The 24,550-nt window shown below is 39.9% G+C and overlaps 1 protein-coding gene across 1 annotated transcript; it reads right to left on the reverse strand.

Annotated features, from left to right (window-relative positions):
* Nucleotides 1-225: 225 nt before the first annotated feature.
* Nucleotides 226-24,550, reverse strand: LOC121389088 (ovochymase-2-like). The gene is made up of 8 exons (XM_041520704.1): nucleotides 24,412-24,550; nucleotides 23,552-23,659; nucleotides 21,839-22,054; nucleotides 20,146-20,326; nucleotides 15,834-15,973; nucleotides 6,617-6,751; nucleotides 5,102-5,265; nucleotides 226-780 (listed from the first exon to the last, which is right to left on the reverse strand). The coding sequence occupies exons 1-8, from the start codon at nucleotides 24,485-24,487 to the stop codon at nucleotides 613-615; spliced, it is 1,188 nt and encodes a 395-aa protein (XP_041376638.1). The 5' UTR covers nucleotides 24,488-24,550; the 3' UTR covers nucleotides 226-612.

Consider the following 24,550-nt stretch of genomic DNA (forward strand, 5'->3'; position numbering starts at 1 on the left):
CTGGGTGGGAGCCGATACCGAGATGCGAGCCCTGTACCTACCAGCCTTATGTCCAATGGCTTAAGCACGACACCACCGAGGCCGGTTGGTTATTACAGACTATAGCATATCGAGTAAATAATGCCAGCATTGTAAAGAAAGAACACCACGGAGCTGATATAGTCAGCATTTTATTATTCATAAAAACAGGCATTATTACAAAGAAAAGCTATATATAAAATTGTTAAGATATCAATTACTCAGCGAAATTTATATTTAAGTGTCTATGAATATAAGTGCATTGATGTCCACGCATGCATGTGTGTGCGTATTTGTGTGTTTGCTAAGCATAAATGATTGTAGAACGTATTTCATCTTTTCTTTCTGTAGCAATGGCAACGCTTTCTAGGTAGATCTTTCTATACATGTAACAAAGCTATCCAGGTCTATAATGCAATATTTTTAAAAATGTCTGTCTATAAAGAGTCTACAAGGATTGAATGATTCATTCCCTGACTAAAAACACTCCTCTGTCACAATTTAGTTTGCTTGGTGTTTGTTATTAGTGTTGACGCGTTTTATTTATTGTTGTTGCTGTGAACATCATACGAGGTGATTAGAGGTGACTGCATTCTAATTTCCATCCAGATGTTGGAGTATCCAGCTCATGTGTGGAATAACATCGACGTAAGTGCTTGGAGCCAACGGATGACAGTCCGCGGTTTGATTTGTAGTAATACCAGCCAACGTGTCTCTTCCTAGCCCTACGTCTCTACACATCAACATTCCACCATCATCTTGCTGTAAAATAGAATTCACTATTTAGAGGTTTTTTTAAAGTTCATCATAATTAAAGTTGACATTTCTTTCATCAAGTAATTAACCCAATTATTACAAATATGATGAAAAAAAAACCGAATTCACTTTTGCTCACGAAACGTTCTACAGGACAGAACACAACTTTATTTGAACTCATATCAAATAAAATGATACATGCGCAAATAGCTACTGCTGAATGTACAATACGTATTGACACTAAATCACTGCAGTTCCATTGTAAATAAAAGCTAACACTCACATTAACATTAACACACACATACACACACAGATATATATATATATATATACATATATACACAAATACACAAATACATACACATACACATACACATACACATATATACATATACATACTGAACAAAATAAGAAACGTCCGCTAACTTTGCTTGAACATAACTTGATGAAAACAAACCGGGGGAATAATTGTTATATATGCGTTTAAAGAGTGTTCCATGATGCATCATTTGGTTTAAAAATCATGGCCATAGGTTAACAGAAACTGGGAGAAATTTTGACCAAGTGTGGTAGGGGTTAAAAAAAACAAAAACACTTAATAACGGGTATGACCACCTCTTGAATTGACCACTGCAGTGCATCGCAGGCGCATAGAATTGACTAAAGTGTTGATTTCTGTCTGTAGAATATTGTTCCATTCCTGAATGAGCGCTTGACGTTAGCGGGTTGGTTGGGACGACGCCTCAATCGTCTGTCCAGACTATCCCAGACATGCTCGATGGGGTTGAGATCAGGACTTTTAGCGGGCCAGTCATCAATAAAATCAATGTTATTTGTCCTAAGAAAATTTACAGTGTCTCTAGCTGTATGAGAGGTGGCATTATCATGCTGAAAAATCGAGATGTTGGCGTTGTTATGGAACAGAGGAATGACGTGATGAGCGAGAATGTCATCGCGGTAACGTTGAGCATTTAAATTGCCATCAATGACGACTAGTGGTGAATGATAACCATGGGCAATGGCTGCCCAGACCATGACAGAACCCCCACCCCCGAAACAATCTCATTCAAGAACACAACAGTCAGCATAGCGTTCATTTCTCCTACGGTAGACGCGCACCCTGCCATCACCACGTTGTAAAGAAAATCTGGATTCATCCGAAAAAAGAACGGTATTCCAGCGTCGCCGTATCCAACGAGTGTGTACACGTGCCCAATTAAGACGATTTAGACGATGACGTTGCGTTAAAACGCATCCAACGTAAGGACGTCGTGCATGTAAACCGTTCTCCCGCAGACGATTACGAACAGTTTAGCCACTGATTCGGTTATTATCGCCCGTTCGCGTAAATTATTGAGTATTCTTGGCATACTAAAAATGCTACAATGTAAAAAACGTAAATATTTTTACCAATTTTTAAGCGTTTTCGTTCACTTTATGTATATATATATATATATACACACACACACACATATACAAACTCGCGTACACGATAACGCACACACACTCGCGCGCACGGACACACGCACGCACACGCACACACATACTAGAAGAACATTTAAATCTAGCAGGCGGCCTCATACCAATATCATAACAATTCAGCTGACTCCAGAACAAATGTTTTGGAGCAGACATTTCCCATGCAGATAATGCACAGGACAAAAGGTTGTGTAAATGTGAAACCAACACTGATATTGGTACAAATGTGCATTCTGTACTTCATTTGATGTCGCCTGATGCGCGATCGATCTAGGATCGATTTCCGTCGGTGGGCCCATTGGGCTATTTCTCGTTCTAGCCAGTGCTCCACAACTGGTGCAACAAAGGCCGTGGTATTTACTATCCTGTCTGTGGGATGGTGCATTTAAAAAATCCCTTGCTGCTAATCGAAAAGAGTAGCCCATGAAGTGGCGACAGTGGGTTTTCTCTCTCAATATCTGTGTGGTCCTCGGCCATAAGTTCGACGCCATATAAACGTTAATAAAATGTGTTGTGTCCAAAAGATTAACTGGGTAGGTGACATTCTTATAGAAGGTAACGATAACATCTTACATGATTCATTAAAATTAAAATCCATTATAAAATATACCAAAATAATGCAAAATATCGATAATTTGGCAGACATTTTGTACCTAATCATCTTTGAACCTCACGTAACTGATATTTATGCAGCATTTAGATTGATTTATATTTAACATGTCGCAATTAATTTGCTCCCTACTAATTGATAAAAAAATAATTGCTACAATATTAAACCCCAACATGGCCTCCATTAATTAAAGACGGCCGCAAAAAAGTTATAATTCACGTAAAAAATCATACTTACAAGAATCTAGCAAATATTTCCATGAAATTACATAACAGTACACAACATTAATGCATTGCACCACTAAACTTCAGACGTACTCCTCGTTTGATCGTCTGCTTTGACGAAAACTGCTTTGTTATGTGAACTAAATTAGACGTAGACTTATTTTCGTGCTTATATCCAATTACAGTTCAAGCACGCTGTCCTGGGCACACACCTCAGCTATCTGGGCTGTCTGTCCAGGACAGTGGGTTAATTGTTAGCTGGTTAGTGTTTAGTGAGAGAGAATAGGGTGTAGTGGCCTTACACCTACCCACTGAGCCCTTAAGAACTCGCTCTGGGTTGAAGCCGGTACCGGGCTGCGAACCCTGTACCTACCAGCCTGTAGTCCGATGGCTCAACCACTGCGCCATCGAGGCCGGTTAGACGTAGTTAATAGCTGACGCGGCACTGGAAAAACATTAAACTGAATAATCGACTCTAAAAAACCAGAAAGAAATGTTTCATTTAACGACGCACTCAACACATTTTATTTACGGTTATATGACGTCAGACATATGGTTAAGGACCACACAGATTTTGAGAGGAAACCCGCTGTCGCCACTTCATGGGCTACTCTTTCCGATTAGCAGCAAGGGATCTTTTATTTGCGCTTCCCACAGGCAGGATAGCACAAACCATGGCCTTTGTTGAACCAGTTATGGATCACTGGTCGGTGCAAGTGGTTTACACCTACCCATTGAGCCTTGCGGAGCACTCACTCAGGGTTTGGAGTCGGTATCTGGATTAAAAATCCCATGCCTCGACTGGGATCCGAACCCAGTACCTACCAGCCTGTTGACCGATGGCCTAACCACGACGCCACCGAGGCCGGTAATCGACTCTAAATGACCGAATATTAAAAGTCTATTCACAGATTACAGAAATGTTCACAGTACAGGCCACATATATTTAAAGTTAACGCAAAATACAATTTAGCGAAATCTTCATATCTGAAACACATTAAAACTACTGTTGAATTTTTTTTTAAAGAATGTTAATTACCCGTACATTAAAGACCAAAACAAAATTGAAAACACGGCAAACAACACTAAGAAACCGACAGAAACCAAACACTAACTATATTAAAGATAACGAAACCAATAGTGAGTAAAATCACATCATAAATACTAATTAAATAGAAAAAAGTGTGTTTTGTTTAACGACACCACTAGATCACATTGGTTATATTAATCAATGGCTATTGGATGTCAAACATATGGTAATTATGATTCGTAGTCATCAGAGGAAACCCGCTACATTTTTCCTAACGCAGAAAGGGATCTTTTATATGCACTTTCCCACAGACAGGAAAGCACATACAACGGCCTTTATCCAGTTGTGTTGCATTGGTTGGAACGGGTAAATACAAAAAAGAAACATTAAAAAGAACGTCAAATCCTTATAAATAAAATAATGCTTAACTACAGGCATTACAAAACCAGTAAGCAAAACTGTGATAAACTTTGAAAAGAATCAGAAACGATTTTAGATGCAATAAAAACATTGGGATAAAATAGCAACAACACCCCCTTCCCCCGACCAAAAAAAAAAACACACAAAAAAAAACACCCCCCCCCCCCACCCCCCAAAAACCCCAAAACATCAACAACAACAACAACAACAACAACAAAAAACAAACAACACACACACACACATACACACACACACAAAACAACAACAAACAAACAACAAACCAATCGCTGATCAAATCGCATAAAATTTATAGGAAAACCGCAGGTAATTATTGTTATTATGTTAGTTTGTTTGTTGTTTTGTATATATTAGGCCGTGGTATAAGCTATCCTGTCTGAGGGATGGTGCATATAAAAGATCCCTTGCTGCTAATAAAAAAAAAGTGTAGCCCAGGAAGTGGTGACAGCGGGTTTCCTCTCAATATCCGTGTGGCCCACAACCGTAAATAAAATGTTTGTTGTTTTGTGTTATTTGTTTTCTGCAAAAATGTAACAAACCCATTACCAAGCAAGTTGAAGCACCATCTGCCCGCGAGTCTGTACAGAGTAATCCAGCTGGTAGTGTCTCGTTGTTGTGATATCGAAATCCGGCTTCACAGGCGTCCTGGCTCATCATCGTCACGGCGTGGTCGTGAAGAACATCGGACCCACCCAACAAAGCATTATTACCTAGGTGAATAAAGAAAACCAACAGCACTGATGACAATTACTTTCAGAAACAAATAACTGACGATCACTGGAAAGAAAGAAAGAAAGAAAGAAACAAATGTTTTATTTAACGACGCACTCAGCACATTTTATTTACGGTTATATGGCGTCAGACATATGGTTACGGACAACACAGATATTTATAAAGAGGAAACCCGATGTCGCCACTTCATGGGCTACTCTTTTTGATTAACAGCAATAGGCTATTTCTCGTTCCAGCCAGTGCACCACGACTGGTATATCAAAGGCTGTGGTATGTTCTAACCTGTATGTGGGAAAGTGCATATCAAAGATCTCTTGATACATTAGGAAAAATGTAGCGGGTTTCCTCTGATTACTACGTGTCAGAATTGTTTGACATCCTATAGCTGATGATTAATTAATTAATTAATGTGCTTTAGTGGTGTCATTAAACAAAACAATCATTTTATTTTTTCTTATACTTGCCTATAGGGCCAGAGAAACACAGAGAAACACTTGTAGACAGCAGAAGAAAAATCTTATTTCAAATCATAGAAAGATTTGTTTCAAATTGAAATAATTAAACTTTGTGCCTTTTTGGTGATATGAGTTTGGGTTTTTTTGATGAGTATGTAAAGGAAACCAATACTGAATAGGAATTAAATGTAATATTAACAAAACATTTAGGCTTTATATAATAGGTCATTAAAAAGTAATTACATTTTTTACGAAATGAGGGTATCATATTTTAATGTGACGGGGAATTTTTCCTACATAATTTGTTCCGATATAGTAAATGTTTTGAGTAGCGTGGACAAGTGATGGCGTGCAACCTTTAGCTTGTTCAGTTCTGTGTGCATTTTTTGTTGGGGGGGGGGGGGGGGGGGGGGGGGGGGGGGGAGGGGGGGGGGGGGGGGGGGGGGGGGGTGGGGGGGGGGGGGGGGGGGGGGGGGGGGGGGGGGGGGGGGGGGGGGGGGGGGGGGGGGGGGGGGGGGGGGGGGGGGGGGGGGGGGGGGGGGGGGGGGGGGGGGGGGGACAGGCCCGAATTTGGATAACAACATCTATTCATATTAGCATTACTACCAAACAGCTGGTATAGGCTTGCAAACGAATCGCTACGCATTTTTACACTGATTACAACTAATTTCGAGGGTAGAATGATAGAAATGCGTGATGAAAAGGTCCCAGGTTAGCACATTTTTCCCGAATATCTCTATCATGCCCGAATTTGAAGTTTTGCTCAAGAACTAGAGGGGCAATTGTCCGCCGCCCCCCCCCCCCCCCCCCCCCCCCGCACCTTGCCCCCTGTCTCGTACGCTTATGTATCTGTGTTAAAAAACAAAACACTGACCTGTTCGTCCCCACCCTGCCACTGTGCACTGTCTGGTGAAGTTTGTGTTCGCTTCAGGTAAACATACGGGAGCTGCACAGGTGGAATACTCTCGAATGGGCGGGTTCAGTCTGACAATACCTAATCCGTCTTCTGCTGAAAATACACACATATATAGAGAATAATAAACCAATTGCCAGTACCGGCTTCGATGGCGCAGTAGTTAAGTTAAGCCAAAGGGATCTAAATAATGATGAATTGGTTTTCAAATACCCACTTAAAAACTGATATTTATATTTAGTATTTAACATTGTCTTAGTAGATCGATATCCCTCAATTTTCTTTTAATATTTGCTTGTGTTTGTGTGAATGTGTGTGTATGTGTGTGTGTGTGTGTGTGTGTGTGTGTGTGTGTGTGTGTTTGTGTTAAATGTGTGAGTGGTTCTATGTGAGAGTATGTGAGTGGATATGTGTGAATCTTTTTATTATTTTTATTTGTATATTTTATGTATATATATGCAATATTGAGTTTCACGAATAAAAAAAAAAAGTTAAGCCAACGGACTACATCCTGGTAGGTACAGTGTTCGTACCCAGGGTAGGTGTTCCACGATCTTCTCTCTGACTAATCACTAACCAACTAACAACTAACCCACTGTCCTGGACAGACAGCCCAGGTAGCTGAGCTGTGTGCCCAGGACAGCGTGCTTGAACCGTAATTGGATATAAGCACGAAAATAAGTTGAAATGAAATCAATTGCCAGTTATTATCAACTTAATGTCTCGAGTGAAATAACAGTCACTTGTCACAAGCTTTATCGAGTGACAAATGAATCATTTATTTAACGATGGACATAATGTTTTTGATAATAACTGGTATCGAGTTCATTATTCTATGAATACCCCGGCTATTGTTTTCTCTAAACGTCTTTTATATACGATGTAAGCCATTCCACACTTTGCTCTAAGTATTCCTATAATGTTGTATTTTAATCATGTTCACAGATAATTATTCTGTTAAAAATCTATAAGGAATTGCAATAAAACAATATTGTATTACAGACAGCCCAGATAGCTGAGGTGTGTTTGCCCAGGACAGCGGACTAGAACCTTAATTGGATATAAGTACGAAAATAAGTTGAAATCATATCAAGTTATCAAGTAAAATATTTGAAATTATTAGGGATTATATATAATTCCTAAATAAATCAGATACTACATATTACATATATTTCCTGATGTCAAGCATGGTATATAAGCCCTGATTATACCTATTCCTGTAACGTATTTTATATTTTATCCTGCAACGACTGTTTCTATTGGACAATTATTATGATCGATTAAAGCGAAGTCATAAACGTATACTAGCTGATTATGACTTTTGACATCACTCGGTGTGACATCACACGTATAGCTATTGAACAAAATCGCCTATTTGAACTCTAAGTTGTTGTAACAATGTAGCTGAAATAACAGAAATAATAGCTTTACCCTTCAATTTTTATGGTCTTCAGGATAAAGATAATAACTAGTTAATGACGTTGGATATCGGCTTTATCCTGTTCATACCGAAGTGGAGGCCGATATCCTATGTATTTAACAAGTTATTCTGTATTCTTACACCCCCGTTGGTGAGAACATCATGCGTTATTTTTGATAACACATGGTTGTTTACACATGTACGTGTGTTAACAATTTCAAGACATACGACTGGCTGCTCCTAGGTGATGATCCGGTCACAATGACATACCTCTAATGAAAAACGATGGAAATCAATTAGACTGTGACGTATATACTGCGTAAAATTAAAAACTTCACAATCTAAAATTTGAACAAAGTCAATGAGTGTTGAAAGCAGGTATTTTTCAGGAATAAATATTGTAATGGCAATGTCGACACTCAATTTGAAGCCCATCACAACCCACGTGACACGATCCATAGCAGGTGCACAGCACCATTGAAGCAAAAGTAGTTTTGCATGTGCCACTGGTCACGCGACTATAATAGTATACGTGTTTTCATCGTTACTTGCTCACAGTAGTCTGACACAACGAAAAATGATGCCACAGGTAGATGACCGTCATATTGTGTTATGTCATCTCCGCAACCGTTTCATGACAGCTACAGCAACTAATAATGAACTTTTCTGACGTCGGGTGTCCGCGCAAACGATCCGAAATCGGTTGCGAACCGCTCATCTCCACGTACGGCACCCATATGTTGGACCCATTTTGACACAATTTCATCGACGTCAACGTCAACTGTGGGCACAATGCCACTTGCGATGGACTCGGAGGGAATGGAATAGAGTCGTGTTTAGCGATGAATCAAGATTCACACTGCGATTTGCCGATGGCAGGCAGAGGGTTTGGAGACGACGTGGTGAACGTCATGCTCAGTGTTGTGTCAGTGATTCGGAGGCGGAAGTGTAATGGTTTGGGGTGCTTTCTGTGGAAATGGCCGTTCTCGACTTCTTGTCATACGTGGCAACCTCAACGCTGCTGCATACCGCGACAAGGTGCTGGCCCAGTGTCACGGGGATTCTATAATTCCCGTAACTGAATAAAACACGATTATCAAAATATCTCTCCTAACTGTATATCTATTAGATCTCTCTGTAACAGGCTTTTAAACCCTAGTATGGCTCGTCTCTAGGTATGATCAGAGAAACGATCTTATATAAAGTATATATTATTATAGCACGTTTAGCTCACTAGAAACACAACAAAAACACAATACACTTTGGAATCTGTATTAATCTACGCTGACAAATGTACAGCCGTAGTAGTTAATTAATAACAGCAATAATAACAACCCAGAACTGATCACTTAATTAGTTAATCTCTAGGTGTCTAGTTACACACTATGCGAATCACTTCACCGTTACACCACACCCACACGTGTGATAATTGAGAAACGCTTCCAGGAGAAGTTAATTAATAAAGGAATTACAACACCATTCCTAACTGGTTAATTTTTAATTAACCCTTACTACTCGTTCAGTAACGTGTGATAATTTAGGAACGCTTCTTGGGGAACTTAATTAATAAAGGAATTACAGCTCTATTCCTAACGGGTTAATTTTTAATTAACCCTTAACTACTCTTTCAGTAATCTTGTAACACAGAATTTATACTGGTACCTATCACAATAAAGACAATAACCTACAGTTTACCTAGGTCGTCTAGGATGACTGGCTAAGCTTTATATTACCAAATACTCGTATAATGTTAGAACAAAAAGTCTACGATTTACTTCGTCAGATGACTGAAGACACTGTCTAAAGAATATTGGTATAATACAGTATTAAAATATTTAAAGTCACATCAATCACATCAAGGTTATACACAGAGCAGAAATGATATTTACCAAAGTCCAACGGACTACGTTCCCTGGGAGCTTCCTTTTCGTTCTCCTCGATATCTCTAAAAACTAGCTATTTATTATAAAATCAGAATTGGCCTGGGGTACAAGGCGGTACTTCCCCCTATCATCTGATATGTCACCTCTACTAGAGTCGGTATATTTCTCTTTGATCGTTAGACTTACTGACGCCATCGTCGCCAAATCACGGTCGTCGAAACCGCACTCGCAGAGGTATTACGTAACTACTCGCCACATGGCCTCCACAGCTGGACTAAGTGCATATTGGAATGTCCGATCGCGCGAAGTATTACGTAACAAGTTGCCCACCTGGGCTACGGGCAATGAAACTGCACACGGCCCTCTAACACAATTAAAATCGCCACAGGCGAAACAAATTTAAGAGCATGTTCCGTCACACACCCCCACCTCAAAAGGGATATTTCCTCTACTCTAGGAATAGGGAAATATACTACATTAAAACAAAAAGGTGCGTTAACCGACGCATACGGGCATTTATAACACATGTAATAATAAGGTGACTACCAGTAATCACACTGAGTCTCTGAGTCCCTGGTATACAAATAAAATATATATAAACAAAACAGAAATCAAGAATGTCAACACATTATCATAACGTTCAACTTCGGGACAGGGCATCAGCGGTTACATTGAATGTGCCCTTGATATGTTCAATGGTAATTGGGTATTCTTGCAGAAGAAGACTCCATCTCAAACTCTCTGGTTGGAGGCTTTCATTAGGATGGTCCAGTCCGTCTTCGTCTTCTTGGAACAGCACAGCTCCAGCACCCACGTCACTGGCTCTCGCAGCTAGCTTAAAAGGCACTCGGTAGTCTGGTGCTGCCATCACGGGAGACGAGTAGCGCATCTGCTTGATACGGTTGAATGACTTCTCGCATTCACCTGACCAATGGAACTTCGTTTCCTTCTTTTTCAGCGTCGCACGTTTTCCCGGTTTTCTCCGATAGGCATGATGTCGAATCCGTGTAGCGTTGGGTTCCAAGCGCACATCTTGGCTTAAGGTATTGGTAACCGTTGGAAGGTTCTGACAAATGGAAACATTGTCTTGTTTCAACGTAGTCAACTTTGCTCGCTGGGGGTTCAAGTCTGATAGAATCTGGCCGTTGGCCAACTTGATCTCCGCAGTCTTGACGTCATCACAGGAAATTGAGTGTCTCTCAATTTGGACCGGTCTCTCTGGAACTATCGGCAGTCTGTCAAAATAACCTTTTAGCAAATTGATGTGACAATACCTACTTTTCCTAACCCTATCAGGAGTGTTTATCACATACCCTGTCTCATTAACCCGTTTGCGCACAACATAGGGCCCGAAATACCTGTTCTGCACAGAACCCCGTTTAATGGGAAGGTACAGCAGCACCTTATCCCCTGGTTTAAATTCCCGACTCTTAGCCCTCCTATCAGACACTGATTTTATTTTGCTCTGAGCATGGCTCAGTTGCTTCCTAGCTAGTTCGGTCGCCGGCAACCTCCTATCCCTAACTCTTTTATTCATCAATACTCTCTCAGTTAACAATGTAGTGCGAGCTGCCAACAATTTTGGATCAGCCCCCTGCTCTAGAATTAACTCTTGTCTATTACAAGGTAAATCCCCTCTATCAAACACAACTGGTTCAATTCCCCTCTGCGGGAGATCAACAGGTTCCACCACATTTAATTTGTCAGTTGACTTATCTACCATTTTACTGATAACCTCATCCACTCCAATTTCATGGCTCACACACGTATCAGACAAATCACAAATATCCTCTGCGTCTTGTGCTAACCTACTGGCCATAGCCCTAGTCTTTACACACGCAGGATAACTAATCTCATCAACCTCACACTCTTTTATTGGTATCGTGCTGTCTTTAATTAGCAGTTGATCACATTTCGGCTGACAACACTGACTAGTCAAATCATTACCCAACAAAACTCCTATGTTTTCAACAGGCAAGTCCTTCACAACACCCATAACGACTGATCCCGTCACAAACTTCGAACACAAGAAAACCTTATGTAACCGGACAACCATTTTTTCTCCAGTAACTGAGCTTAAAGCCAAACTTCGTCCTGTATCGGAATTTTCAATACCAGCTAAACACTTTTGCGTTATCAGACTCTGACTACACCCGGTATCTCTATATATTGATATTGCCTTAGGACACAACTCTTGTTTCACATCACAAACCATACCAGTGGACACATACGGGTTTACTTTCTCTGCCATGGGACTAACCATTAACTCTCTCGCTAACGGAGCTGACCTCACTAAACCGACCACTTGCGCATTATCGCGTTTCCTTTTAAAACAGTCCCCGATAAGATGGTTATCTTTTTTACAGTAACTGCAATGTGGACGAAAAGTTCGTGCATTGGCTGATAATGCAAGCCTATCCTTACTTTGCCCACCAGGTGCATTCCTTGCCTGACTAGCTGACCAGCTAGATGACTCTCCCCGATAGTTACTTTCCCGGGGAAAAACCTGGCTGAAATTTCTTCTTATTACCCTGTTGTAAAGAGCTACCCGGTACTGCCTGAGCTTTGTGTATTAACACGTAATCATCTGCCACTATGCCTGCCTCCTCTATCCTTTTGACATCACGATCCTCTAAATGAATACGTAAGCTAACTGGTAATCCATTTTTAATGTCCTGTAAGATCAACAACTCCCGTAACTCGGTATATGACTCTACCTGATGAGACACCACCCATTTATCAAACATCCCTGCCTTCTTAGCCACAAACTCACTATAAGACTGACCCTGCGTTTTTCTCAACTCGCTATACCGTAAACGATAATCCTCAGGTCGTAATTCATAAGCCCTCAACACTGCAGCCTTAACTAGGTCGTACTGACTTGCTCGCTCATCACTCATTGAATTATAAGCTATACTAGCCTTCCCCTTAAACTTAGACACGGCTAACAATGTCCACTTAGACTGCGGCCAATTTAGCTGCTTAGCGGCCCGTTCAAAAAGTTGAAAGAACATGTCTACCTCCTGATCGTCAAATACAGGCACTGATCTATAAGCCTCCGACATGTTAAAACCATTTCCTGCCTCACGTCTAACTTCTTCAGTATTCAACTTTAACTCATGTTCCACTTTTAATTTTTCTAACTGGAATTCTCTATCCCTATGTCTATCTTCTCTATCCCTCTCTTCTCTTCTCTCTCTCTCTCTCTCTCTCTCTATCCCTCTCTATCTTCTCTATCCCTATCGTCTTTCTCTCTATCTCTATGTCTATCTTCTCTATCTCTCTCTTCTCTTTCTCTCTCTCTCTCTCTCTCTCTCTCTCTCTCTCTCTCTCTCTCTCTCTCTCTCTCTCTCTCTCTCTCTCTCTCTCTCTCTCTCTCTATCCCTATCTTCTTTTTCTCTATCTCTATCTTCTCTTTCTCTCTCCCTCTCTCTATCTAATGCACGTTCTTCTCTTTCGTACTCAAGCTTTTTAAAAGCTAACTGTTGTTCCATACTCAAGTCACTTATCTCTATCTCTGGAACAATCTCACTGTCTTCCATAACAGGCCTATCACCAAAAACTTCCTGGATAATAATTGTCTTTATATCACCTAAGGTTTTAGCTGATGTTAAATCAATTTCTCGCTCACCCGCGATTTCAACTAACTCGGCCTTACGTGCTCGCTTAATCTCCACTACACTGAGCGTAGGCCTATCCAGCAAATTCTTATCCATGTTTAGATATGACGCACTTATTATTAATTAATTTTCTAGTGAACAACGTGCTACTTCTGGTTAATTTGTAAAAATAATTTATAAAGCCCCCATTTACAAACAATACCTTTTTAAATATGCATGTCCCGTTTCAGATCCGGGATGAGCGCCCCAATTTTCTTATCCTGTCACGGGGATTCTATAATTCCCGTAACTGAATAAAACACGATTATCAAAATATCTCTCCTAACTGTATATCTATTAGATCTCTCTGTAACAGGCTGTTAAACCCTAGTATGGCTCGTCTCTAGGTATGATCAGAGATACGATCTTATATAAAGTATATATTATTATAGCACGTTTAGCTCACTAGAACACAACAAAAACACAATACACTTTGGAATCTGTATTAATCTACGCTGACAAATGTACAGCCGTAGTAGTTAATTAATAACAGCAATAACAACAACCCAGAACTGATCACTTAATTAGTTAATCTCTAGGTGTCTAGTTACACAATATGCGAATCACTTCACCGTTACACCACACCCACACGTGTGATAATTGAGAAACGCTTCCAGGAGAAGTTAATTAATAAAGGAATTACAACACCATTCCTAACTGGTTAATTTTTAATTAACCCTTAACTACTATTTCAGTAATCTTGTAACACAGAATTAATACTGGTACCTATCACAATAAAGACAATAACCTACAGTTTACCAAGGTCGTCTAGGATGACTGGCTAAGCTTTATATTACCAAATACTCGTATAATGTTAGAACAAAATGTCTACGATTTACTTCGTCAGATGACCGAAGACACTGTCTAAAGAATATTGGTATAATACAGTATTAAAATATTTAAAGTCACATCAATCACATCAAGGTTATACACAGAGCAGAAATGATATTTACCAAAGTCCAACGGACTACGTTCCCTGGGAGCTTCCTTTTCGTTCTCCTCGATATCTCTAAAAACTATCTATTTATTATAAAATCAGAATTGGCCTGGGGGTACAAGGCGGTACCTCCCCCTATCATCTGATATGTCACCTCTACTAGAGTCGGTATATTTCTCTCTGATCGTCAGACTTACTGACGCCATCGTCGCCAAATCACGGTCGTCGAAACCGTACTCGCAGAGGTATTACGTAACTACTCGCCACATGGCCTCCACAGCTGGACTAAGTGCATATTGGAATGTCCGATCGCGCGAAGTATTACGTAACAAGTTGCCCACCTGGGCTACGGGCAATGAAACTGCACACGGCCCTCTAACACAATTAAAATCGCCACAGGCGAAACAAATTTAAGAGCATGTTCCCGTCACACCCAGGAACTTGTGCCCTTCATGACAGCTCATGGCCCATGCCTGATCTTTCAGCATGACAACACCAGACCCCACACGGCCATCTTGACAAGGGATTACCTGAGGAACGCAGGCATCAATGCCATGGATTGGCCTTCAAGGTCGCCCGAACCGAATCCCACCGAGCACGTCTGGGATGTTCTGGGAAGACGCCTGCACACTCTCAGGAACCCTCCACAGACTTTGCAGGAACTTGGTGCCTCATTAGTGGAACAATGGCGCCGTATCCCTAATGCAGTCTTCACACGCATCAGGCAGTCAATGAGGAGGCGTTGCCTTGCAGTTGTGGGTAAACATGGAGGGCATACGCGCTACTGAACACGTGATTTCATCAGACGACCCTGCTTGTGAATTACCATTTTGACTGTTTGTGGTTTTGACAAATGCTCTGGACTCAACATGTATTCCTATTGTTTCTTTGGACGTCATACAATTAAAAAACCCACCTTATTTAACACGTTCTTCTGTCATATTTGCTAATTAGCCCAATGAAGCGGTTGTGAAGTTTTTAATTTGACTCAGTATAGTTAACCTGACTATTCATGTGTCTGTGACGTGTACGTCAGCTACAAGTGGAACGGCTGTAAGTAACTTTTAGTCGAATGTTTTTTTTTTCCCCTTAAAACCAGGTTTTTGAGGATACGTAAGAAATAAAATAATACATTCGTGTCCATTAGATACCATTTATCTCACAACTCGTTGTTTAAAAACGTATCAAACTCGCTTTCGCTCGTTAGATACATTTTAAAATAACTTGTGAGATAAAAGGTATCTAACGACCACTCGGACATTATTCTCTATTTACATACCCGAATTAATGATGGAGTCCTCGACAATGTGTCTGTCCTGTTGGTTTGGATCCCTGGCTGCAGTTTGATGATCGCCCACTGCAGCGTTTATCCACGGTAGAGGTCCTGGACCTTGTTGACCGCTCCATGCTGTTCTAATACTATCGGAAAGGAAAATAATATGTGTTTTAATAAGAACTTAATAACACCTCCCCCCCCCCCACCCCAAAAGAAAGGTGAAAAAGAAAAAATGTGTTTTTTGTTTAACGACACCACTAGAGCACATTGATTTATTAATCATCGGTTATTGGATGTCAAACATTTTGTAAATTTGACACATATTCTTTGTTGGTGTGACGGAACATGCTCTTATTTTTTTTCGCCTGTGGCGATGTTAATTGTTTCAGAGGGCCGTGTGCGGCGTGGTTACGTAATACCCCTGCGCGATGGTGGTCGAGCTGTTCCCAATATCGAGCTGGGCCCAATACCCCCCGCGCGACCGCTCTAATACACACCCAGATCAGCTGTGGAGGCCATGTGGCCAGTAGTTACGTAATACCTCCGCGAGTTCTGTTTTACGACCTTGTATTCCGAGCGGATGGTGACCATCTAAGAAAAAAAGTCGTCTTGGTCGCTGTGGAAAATTCACATGATAGCGGGAGTACCGCGATGTGCCCTCAGGTGATATTCGGTTTTTGTAATAAATAGCTAGGATTTTAGATTTATCGGGGAGAAACATATTGGAAGGCTTCCGGGGAACGCGTCTGTTTGGACTTGGTAAATATATATTTCTGCTCTGTTGTATAACCTTGATGTGATTGATGTGACTTTAAATATTTTAATACTGTATTATACCAATATTATTTAGACAGTGTTTCCGGTAAACTGACGAAGTAAATTGTAGGCTTCACTGTTCTAAAATTATTAAAGCTTAGCCAGTCATCCTAGAGGACCTAAGTAAACTGTAGGTTATTGTCTTTATTGTGATAGGTACCAGTATTAAGTCTGTATTACAAGGTTACTGAATGAGTAGTTAAGGGTTAATTAAAAATTAACCAGTTAGGAATAGAGTTGTAATTCCTTTATTAATTAAGTTCCCCTGGAAGCGTTTCTCAATTATCACACGTGTGTGTGTTGTATCACGGTGAAGTGATTAGAATATTGTGTAAACTTGACACCTAGTGATTAACTAATTACGTGATTAGTTTCGGGTTGTTATTATTATTGTTGTTATAAGTAATTAACTGCGGCAAATATATTTGTCAGCGTAAGGTTAATACAGATTCCAAAGTGTATTGTGTTTTGTTGTGTTTTCTAGTGAACTAACGGGCTATATTATATATACTTTATATAAGATCTTATCTCTGATATACCTAGAGCCGAGCCACTCGGGTATACACTGCCCGATACAGAGAGATCTAATAGATATACAGTTAGGAGAGATATTTGGATAATCGTGTTTTATTCAGTTACGGGTATTATAGGATCCCCGTGATAGGAGTGAAAATTGGGGCGCTCGTCCCGGATCTGAAACGGGACATGCATATTTAAAAATTGAATGAGCTTCACTTGAACCCGGTGTATCCCAAGCCAATAGGCTGCTAAACATAGTTTCTTCATTAAGGATACCAGCTTCAGTTTGCTTAACTATTCTGGTTTGTCTGTTGCACTAACTGATAAACCAGGTATTCTTGAAACTAGTGAAGTACACCCTGAGGTAGCAGAACCAGGAACTATCTGCAAAAGGACTCCCATGGCTCAAAGAACACGGAAAGAACACTGCACACATAATGACATCAGCTTTTCACCAGGAACGAACACTTGACTAGAAAAAGAGGTTTTGTATGGACAAGTTGTCTGATTCTGATGCACCACCATCAAACAACCAACATGAAGCACTACCATCACAGTGTTTCTGCCAGATAGAAATTCTTGGGTATGGCTCTATGGAATTGAATGCAACCACAGTCAACAGGGGTATGGTGGGTCCTCCCTTAGAAAGAAAATGGTTTACCTTTAGGGTTAGGATTAAGAAAATCATACAGTAATGATAAGAGTAATTAATTTTGTCAAAAAGTTAAATTCTGCAAAAATATTTGGGTATGGCACCATACCTTTTTACCCTCTGGCAAAAACCCTGCACCAGAGTTAGACAAAATCAGGGGTGGGTCAAAGAAAACAAAGATTTCACGAGACAGAGTAGTTTGATTTTATTTATTGTATTATTATTAACAAAAGTAAAATAACTTTTTTTCACGTAATATTTTGTTTAAGTAGTGATTTTATTAATACGTACTTCTACTTGTATTCCTTTTTGAATGTTTGCTTCTAAATATATTCTATTTACAAGCTTTCTCTTTTTAAAAATAAATATGTGATTTGCAAACTGAAATGTTTTACAAGTGATTGTTCTTTCAGAATAAATATTCAAATTTACTTGATATACTGTCGGTCGTAAGTGACGCATTTAATCCAATCATGAGTCAATAATTGTCGTAACTACAACTATTTAAGCAAATAACTAAAACATCTAATATGCTATAAATACCGCAAAATTTAATGTACAAAGAAATCGTAAATACGTTCAGCTTTCATTGTCATTAAAAGAAATTCGACATCTTACCTACTGATCAAGAAAAACAGTTTTCCTTCATTATCTCGGCTTTTTAAAAATGAATTTTGATGCACTTACGTCCTTCTGGCTCTCACGCGACGAAATAGCCCAACGGGGATCGATTCCAAACCGACCGCGCATCAAGCGAGCGCTGTACCACTACACTCTCTTCTCTCTCACTAACCACTAACTACTAACAACTAACCCACTGTCCTGGACAGGCAGCCCAGATAGCTGAGGTGTGTGTCCAGGACAGCGTGCTTGAACATTATTAATTGGGCTAATTGTCAAGGGCGGGTGCAGAATGTTTTCTAGGGACGGGATGCTACATTTAAAAAGAGCATGTACATCATTCAACGAGAGGGTGCCACGTTTAAAAAGGGCATGTACATCATTCAACGAGAGGGTGCCGCGTTTAAAAAGGGCATGTATATTATTCAACGAGAGGGTGCCGCGTTTAAAAAGAGCATGTACATAATTCAACGAGAGGGTGCCGCGTTTAAAAAGGGCATGTACATCATTCAACGAGAGGGTGCCGCGTTTAATAAGGGCATGTACATCATTCAACGAGAGGGTGCCGCGTTTAAAAAGGGCATGTACATCATTCAACGAGAGGGTGCCGCGTTTAAAAAGGGCATGTACATCATTCAACGAGAGGGTGCCGCGTTTAATAAGGGCATGTACATCATTCAACGAGAGGGTGCCGCGTTTAAAAAGGGCACCTACAATATTCGCCCAAAACAACAAGTCGACCAACATATTTTATCATCCATTAAAGGCTTTTGTAGGAGATATCGCTGGCACTATAATTTGTGATATCTCCTGCGATATCGCTTCTTATAATCTTGATTGGTCAAATTTTAATCACAAGACAATGTTTTGTTACGTCACTGTGTTTGTTTCAGCACTAAACCTACCATTAGTGACGTCACGCCATTGCCGTTCTGCTAGTTAACGAGTCTACCGCTGACATTCAACCCACATTACTGACATTGTTTACAACTGTCGCAAATGAAAAGAATGATAATGGATGATGAAAAGAATACCCCCCTCGTGTCTTGTGATATCATAATTTATCAGCACTCGTTGATAAAAGTATAAAATCCTCGGCAAGCCTCGGATTCCATACTTTTATCAACTCGGGGAGTATCTTCTATATATGCCCCCCACAAAAAAGCAAATACTTTAATAGTATTCATCTGCTAAACAAAGAATCTGTCAATGCACATCGACACTCGGGGCAAGGGTGGGTGTGCATCCCAACACAGACCCGTAGGAACGATATCTGGAGTGGGGCCACAATCTCTGTTAGTGGGTCAAAGCCTCTAATGGGGTAGGATGGGGGCACAAGCCATGTTTTACCTTTATTTATATAGAGTAGGACCAAAAACGTAACTTTAGGGGTGCTCGTGTGTGTGTGCGAGGGGGGGGGGGGGGGGATGACATCCCGTGACTGGATACTATTTAGTGTTAAACTGACAATACACATTTTTCTTTGTTTCAGGTGTATAGTAGTTTTTCTATTTTGCATTATTTAATGATGTTTTAGTATGGTGATGCGTCATTGTACCTTTAACGTATTTCTAGTCGGCGTGTATATGTTTCTTATTTTTCTTTCCATTTTTTCTCCTTTGTTTTTGTTGAAAAATTGTATGTGCTTTATTTTGTTATTGTTATTGGTATACTTTAACGAGTTAATGAGCGGAAAAATATGCTTACGCCTCAACACAGCTCGATGTCGTCAAGACAGCGTACTTTGAGAGTAAAACACCACTGCACAGAGTAAAATTGAAGTTCGGAGATCCCCGTAGTTCAAAGCGCACCATCCACGGATATTCACATGCTGTTGTGGGCTTTCCCGACAGGATCCGCGACCTTGGAATAGCGTCACGCCCACACACTGTAATATACATAAGAAATGTATTTAAAACAACAACAATTTTGTTTACAAAAACAAACAAAATCAACATTACTTCAATTACAGAATTTTGACTTTCATTTGAATTATTTGTTTACATCACCATCACAGCATCCTTTGGTAGTGTTGTTTGTTTGTTTTGTGGGGTTTGTTTGTTTTGTGTTGTTTGTTTGTTTTGTGGGGTTTGTTTGTTTTGTGTTGTTTGTTTGTTTTATGGGGTTTGTTTGTTTTGTGTTGTTTGTTTGTTTTGTGGGGTTTGTTTGTTTTGTGTTGTTTGTTTGTTTTGTGGGGTTTGTTTGTTTTGTGTTGTTTGTTTTGTGGGGTTTGTTTGTTTTGTGTTGTTTGTTTGTTTTGTGGGATTGTTGTTTGTTTGTTGTTGTTGTTGTTTGTTTGGGGGTTTTGTGTGTGTGTGTGTGTTTTTTTGGGGGGGGGGGGGTTGGGGGGGTTCTTTGTTAAACAAAACAAACTTTTGAGCTGAATGACATTGTACTACCACACCACCACCACGCACCCCAGGAAAGAAAGAAAATAAAATAAACAGAAAATAAATAGAATAGGCACTAAGCAAATCAATATATTTCGAGGTATAATATTTTGTTTGATCGTATTATATACACCGAGAAAAAAAGAGGAGATTGAATGTCAGTAATGTGGGACTGAATGTCAGCAATGTGGGACTGAATGTCAGTAATGTGGGACTGAATGTCAGCAATGTGGAACTGAATGTCAGTAATGTGGGACTGAATGTCAGCAATGTTGGACTGAATTTCAATAATGTAATACTGAATGTCAGCAATGTGGGACTGAATGTCAGTAATGTAATACTGAATGTCAGCAATGTGGGACTGAATGTCAGCAATGTGGGACTGAATGTCAGTAATGTGAGACTGAATCTCAGTAATGTGAAACTGAATGTTATGAAGGTGGGACTGAATGTCAGTAATGTGAGACTGAATGTCAGTAATGTGAGAATGAATGCCAGTAATGTGAGATTGAATGTCAATAATGTAGGATTGAATGTCAGTATGTGGGATTGAATGTCTGTAATGTGAGACTGTAAGTCAGTAATGTGAGACTGAATGTCAGTAATGTTAGATTGAATGTCAGTACTGTAAGACTGAATGTCAGTAATATGAGACTGAATGTTAGTAATGTGGGATTGAATGTCAGCAATGTGGGACTGAATGTCAGTATGTGGGACTGAATGTCAGTAATGTGAGACTGAATGTTAGTAATGTGGGATTGAATGTCAGCAATGTGGGACTGAATGTCAGTATGTGAGACTGAATGTCAGTAATGTGAGAATGAATGACAGTAATGTGAGATTGAATGCCAGCATTACGATTAACGTCCTGACGCTATGGGTGAGGGTTTTGGTTACAGTCACTCTGTCCTTTTAGTGTTGGTGTGAACCCTTATTAATTGCCATCAGTGTAGTAGGTCAAACGCCCATGCGATTTTGCATTTTAATAAAGTGTAAAGTATACATCATACATCTACGGCCTCCTGTGACGCCACCGCCGCCACCGCCGCCACCGCCGCTACAGGATGCCGTCGTACAGATCTGTGTCTGCATGTCGGTGGTGGTCGGGCAGCCTGCCCCAGTGCAGGTTCTGGTTTTAAACTGGAAACCACTCCCACACGTCACAGAACAAGGTGACCACGACGACCAGGCGCTCCACACGGCCGAACCAGACCCCGATGGTGTTCCTGAAAAAAATTGTTTTAATAATAATAATAATAATAATAAACTAATAAATAATAATAATAATAATAATAATAATAAATAAACTAATAAATAATAATAATAATAATAATAATAAATAAATTAATAAATTAATTAATTAATTAATTAATTAATTAATTAATTAATTAATAATTAATAAATAAATGAATAAATATATAAATAAATAATAAATATAACCGCAAGCGGTAATAACGCATTCCCAAGCTATGATGGCTGTACATTACTGAGACATATTTATTGTATCTAATTATATCAATAATTACCTGCCCACCCTAACCCCAATTCACATCACGGATCTAATCAACTACCAAATTTCAGCCAAATCATCCCAGAACTTAATTTACAAACAAGAATAATACCTTTTAAAAACACCACACATAAAACCCTATAACGTGCATTTTGACAAATCGAAACTAGCCACGCATGCAGAATGCATTGTAGGTAGGCTATTCCATTACATGGCTTGCCATATTAACAAATAGCATTGCACTTGATTCATTTTATGTCTGTCACGTTAATAGATTTAAAGATACAAACTGCGGAAATATGCGCAGTTGTCGTTTACAAAACCAATGTGAAAATTGTCAAAAATTACAAAATGTAAATCGACAGTTTATTACGTTCGAAGTAGCTTATAGCAGTGAAAACAATATTGTTGTAAGTTCAAAACTTCTCGACTTACACTGATTTTCGCGTTTTAAAAATGAAAAACTTGCCTGAAACGAGCCAGATTTAACATTAGACATCCCATTTCCCCCGGAAGCAAGCAGCGGTTCAATTCAATATTTTGACACTTTTATATAGATAGGCAGTAAAAAATAAAATCTAGAATTTCTAGAGTTTTTACTTGTAAATTTCATAGACACTGACATACAATACGAAATTCGCGATAGAGGCCTACACACATAACCTATTAACACAATTTTCAATCCCCCTGGTGGGCCTAAATGACTACCAAATTTCAGCTATATGGGCATAGAAAGTTTTTCACAAAATGACAAAACAGACGTCTGAAGAATGTTTTTTATATATAAAAAATAAATTCACACAATATTCACGATAGAGGCCAACACATAACCACGACACCACTAGAATACATTGGTTTATTAATCATCGGCTATTGGATGTCAAACATTTGGTCATTTTAACATACAGTCTTAGAGAGGAAACCTGAAACATTTATCCATTAGTAGCAAGGGCTCTTTTATCTGCATCATTCCACATACAGGATAGCATATACCACGGCCTTTGATATACCAGTCGTGGTGCAATGGCTGGAACGAAAGTAGCCCAATGGGCGCACCGACGGGGATCGATCCCAAACCGACCGCGCATCAAGCGAGCGCTTGACCACAGGGCTACGTCCCGCCTCGGTAGATTTAGAAAGGTGGATGGATAATAGTGTTGTTATGCCTTACAGTGATAGTTTCATTAGGTAAATACATATCGAACTGCCTTACCTGTTCCACAACATTTGCCAATATAGCACAGCTTAACCATTGAATTTATTTCCTGCTCTCCCTGGCCACAGAATGGCTTACAGTTACGATGATGCAGCATACTGCAGTCTGAAAGAGAAAGGACACACACAATTTTTTTTTTTTTAATAATAATGATTTAGCGCCTTTCTCCATAAGCTTACGAAAAATGGGGCCGGGGGGGGGGGGGGGGGGGAGGGGGGGGGGGGTGGGCGTAGGGCACCATAAAGCGTAGGGCACCATAAATGTCCCCTAGTGCTGGAGCAAATCCTCAAATTCGGACAAAAACTATAGAGATATTCGGGGGAAATGTGCTAATCTGAGACCTTCTACCCGCAAAATGAGTTGTAATCTATGGGGGAAATGCGTAGTGATTCGTCTGTATCCCTATATAGCTGTCTGGAAGTCATTCGAAAATAAATAAACGTTGTCATCCAATTTCGGGCATTTTTGTTGAATTCGTTCAACCATGCGCCTGCCCCTCTATAAAAATGAGAACTCGTACGCCTATGCCTTCCTCGGGGGAACATGCTAATTATATACCTCTTTCTTCTTGTTTAAAAAATAATAATTGCAAAATCCATAGCCTATTTATCCCGATCATCTACAAGTTGTGGGCGCATTACGGACAATCCGGAGGTTGTGCCCATGGCAAACGTGCTTGAACCTTCAGTTGGCGTAGGCTCGTGCCAAATAATTGATGAATTGGGGTAATTGATTCTATCACCTTGTGTGATTTAATCCATCTTACTTTTTCAAGACGAAGAAAAGAAGAAAACATAAAGAAAAGAAAAGAAGAAGAAGAAGAGGAAGAAAATGAAGAAAATGAAGAAAATACTTACATGATCCATCAGAGTAGCCTCCCCTAACAGCAGTCGCTGTAAACAGAAGACATAAAGTTAGCAGTAAGTAAATCATGTTGCTTGGAAATATTCTACATGTAAACTCTGGGAGTTAAGCCATATATATATACTGTCTCCG

This window comes from Gigantopelta aegis, chromosome 14, assembly GCF_016097555.1.
Source record: "Gigantopelta aegis isolate Gae_Host chromosome 14, Gae_host_genome, whole genome shotgun sequence".
Classification (NCBI taxonomy): Eukaryota; Metazoa; Mollusca; class Gastropoda; order Neomphalida; family Peltospiridae; genus Gigantopelta; species Gigantopelta aegis.

What these genes read in the sequence shown, in the direction of transcription:
- LOC121389088 (XM_041520704.1), bottom strand. Translation starts at nt 24,487, where the DNA reads ATGATTTACTTACTGCTAACTTTATGTCTTCTGTTTACAGCGACTGCT. An exon ending in ACATCGAGCTGTGTTGAGGC is followed by an intron (nt 15,974 to 20,145) that starts GTAAGCATATTT and finishes CCTTTCCGATAG; the next exon opens with TATTAGAACAGCATGGAGCG. An exon ending in ATGGTGCTTCAACTTGCTTG is followed by an intron (nt 781 to 5,101) that starts GTAATGGGTTTG and finishes TCTATTTTACAG; the next exon opens with CAAGATGATGGTGGAATGTT.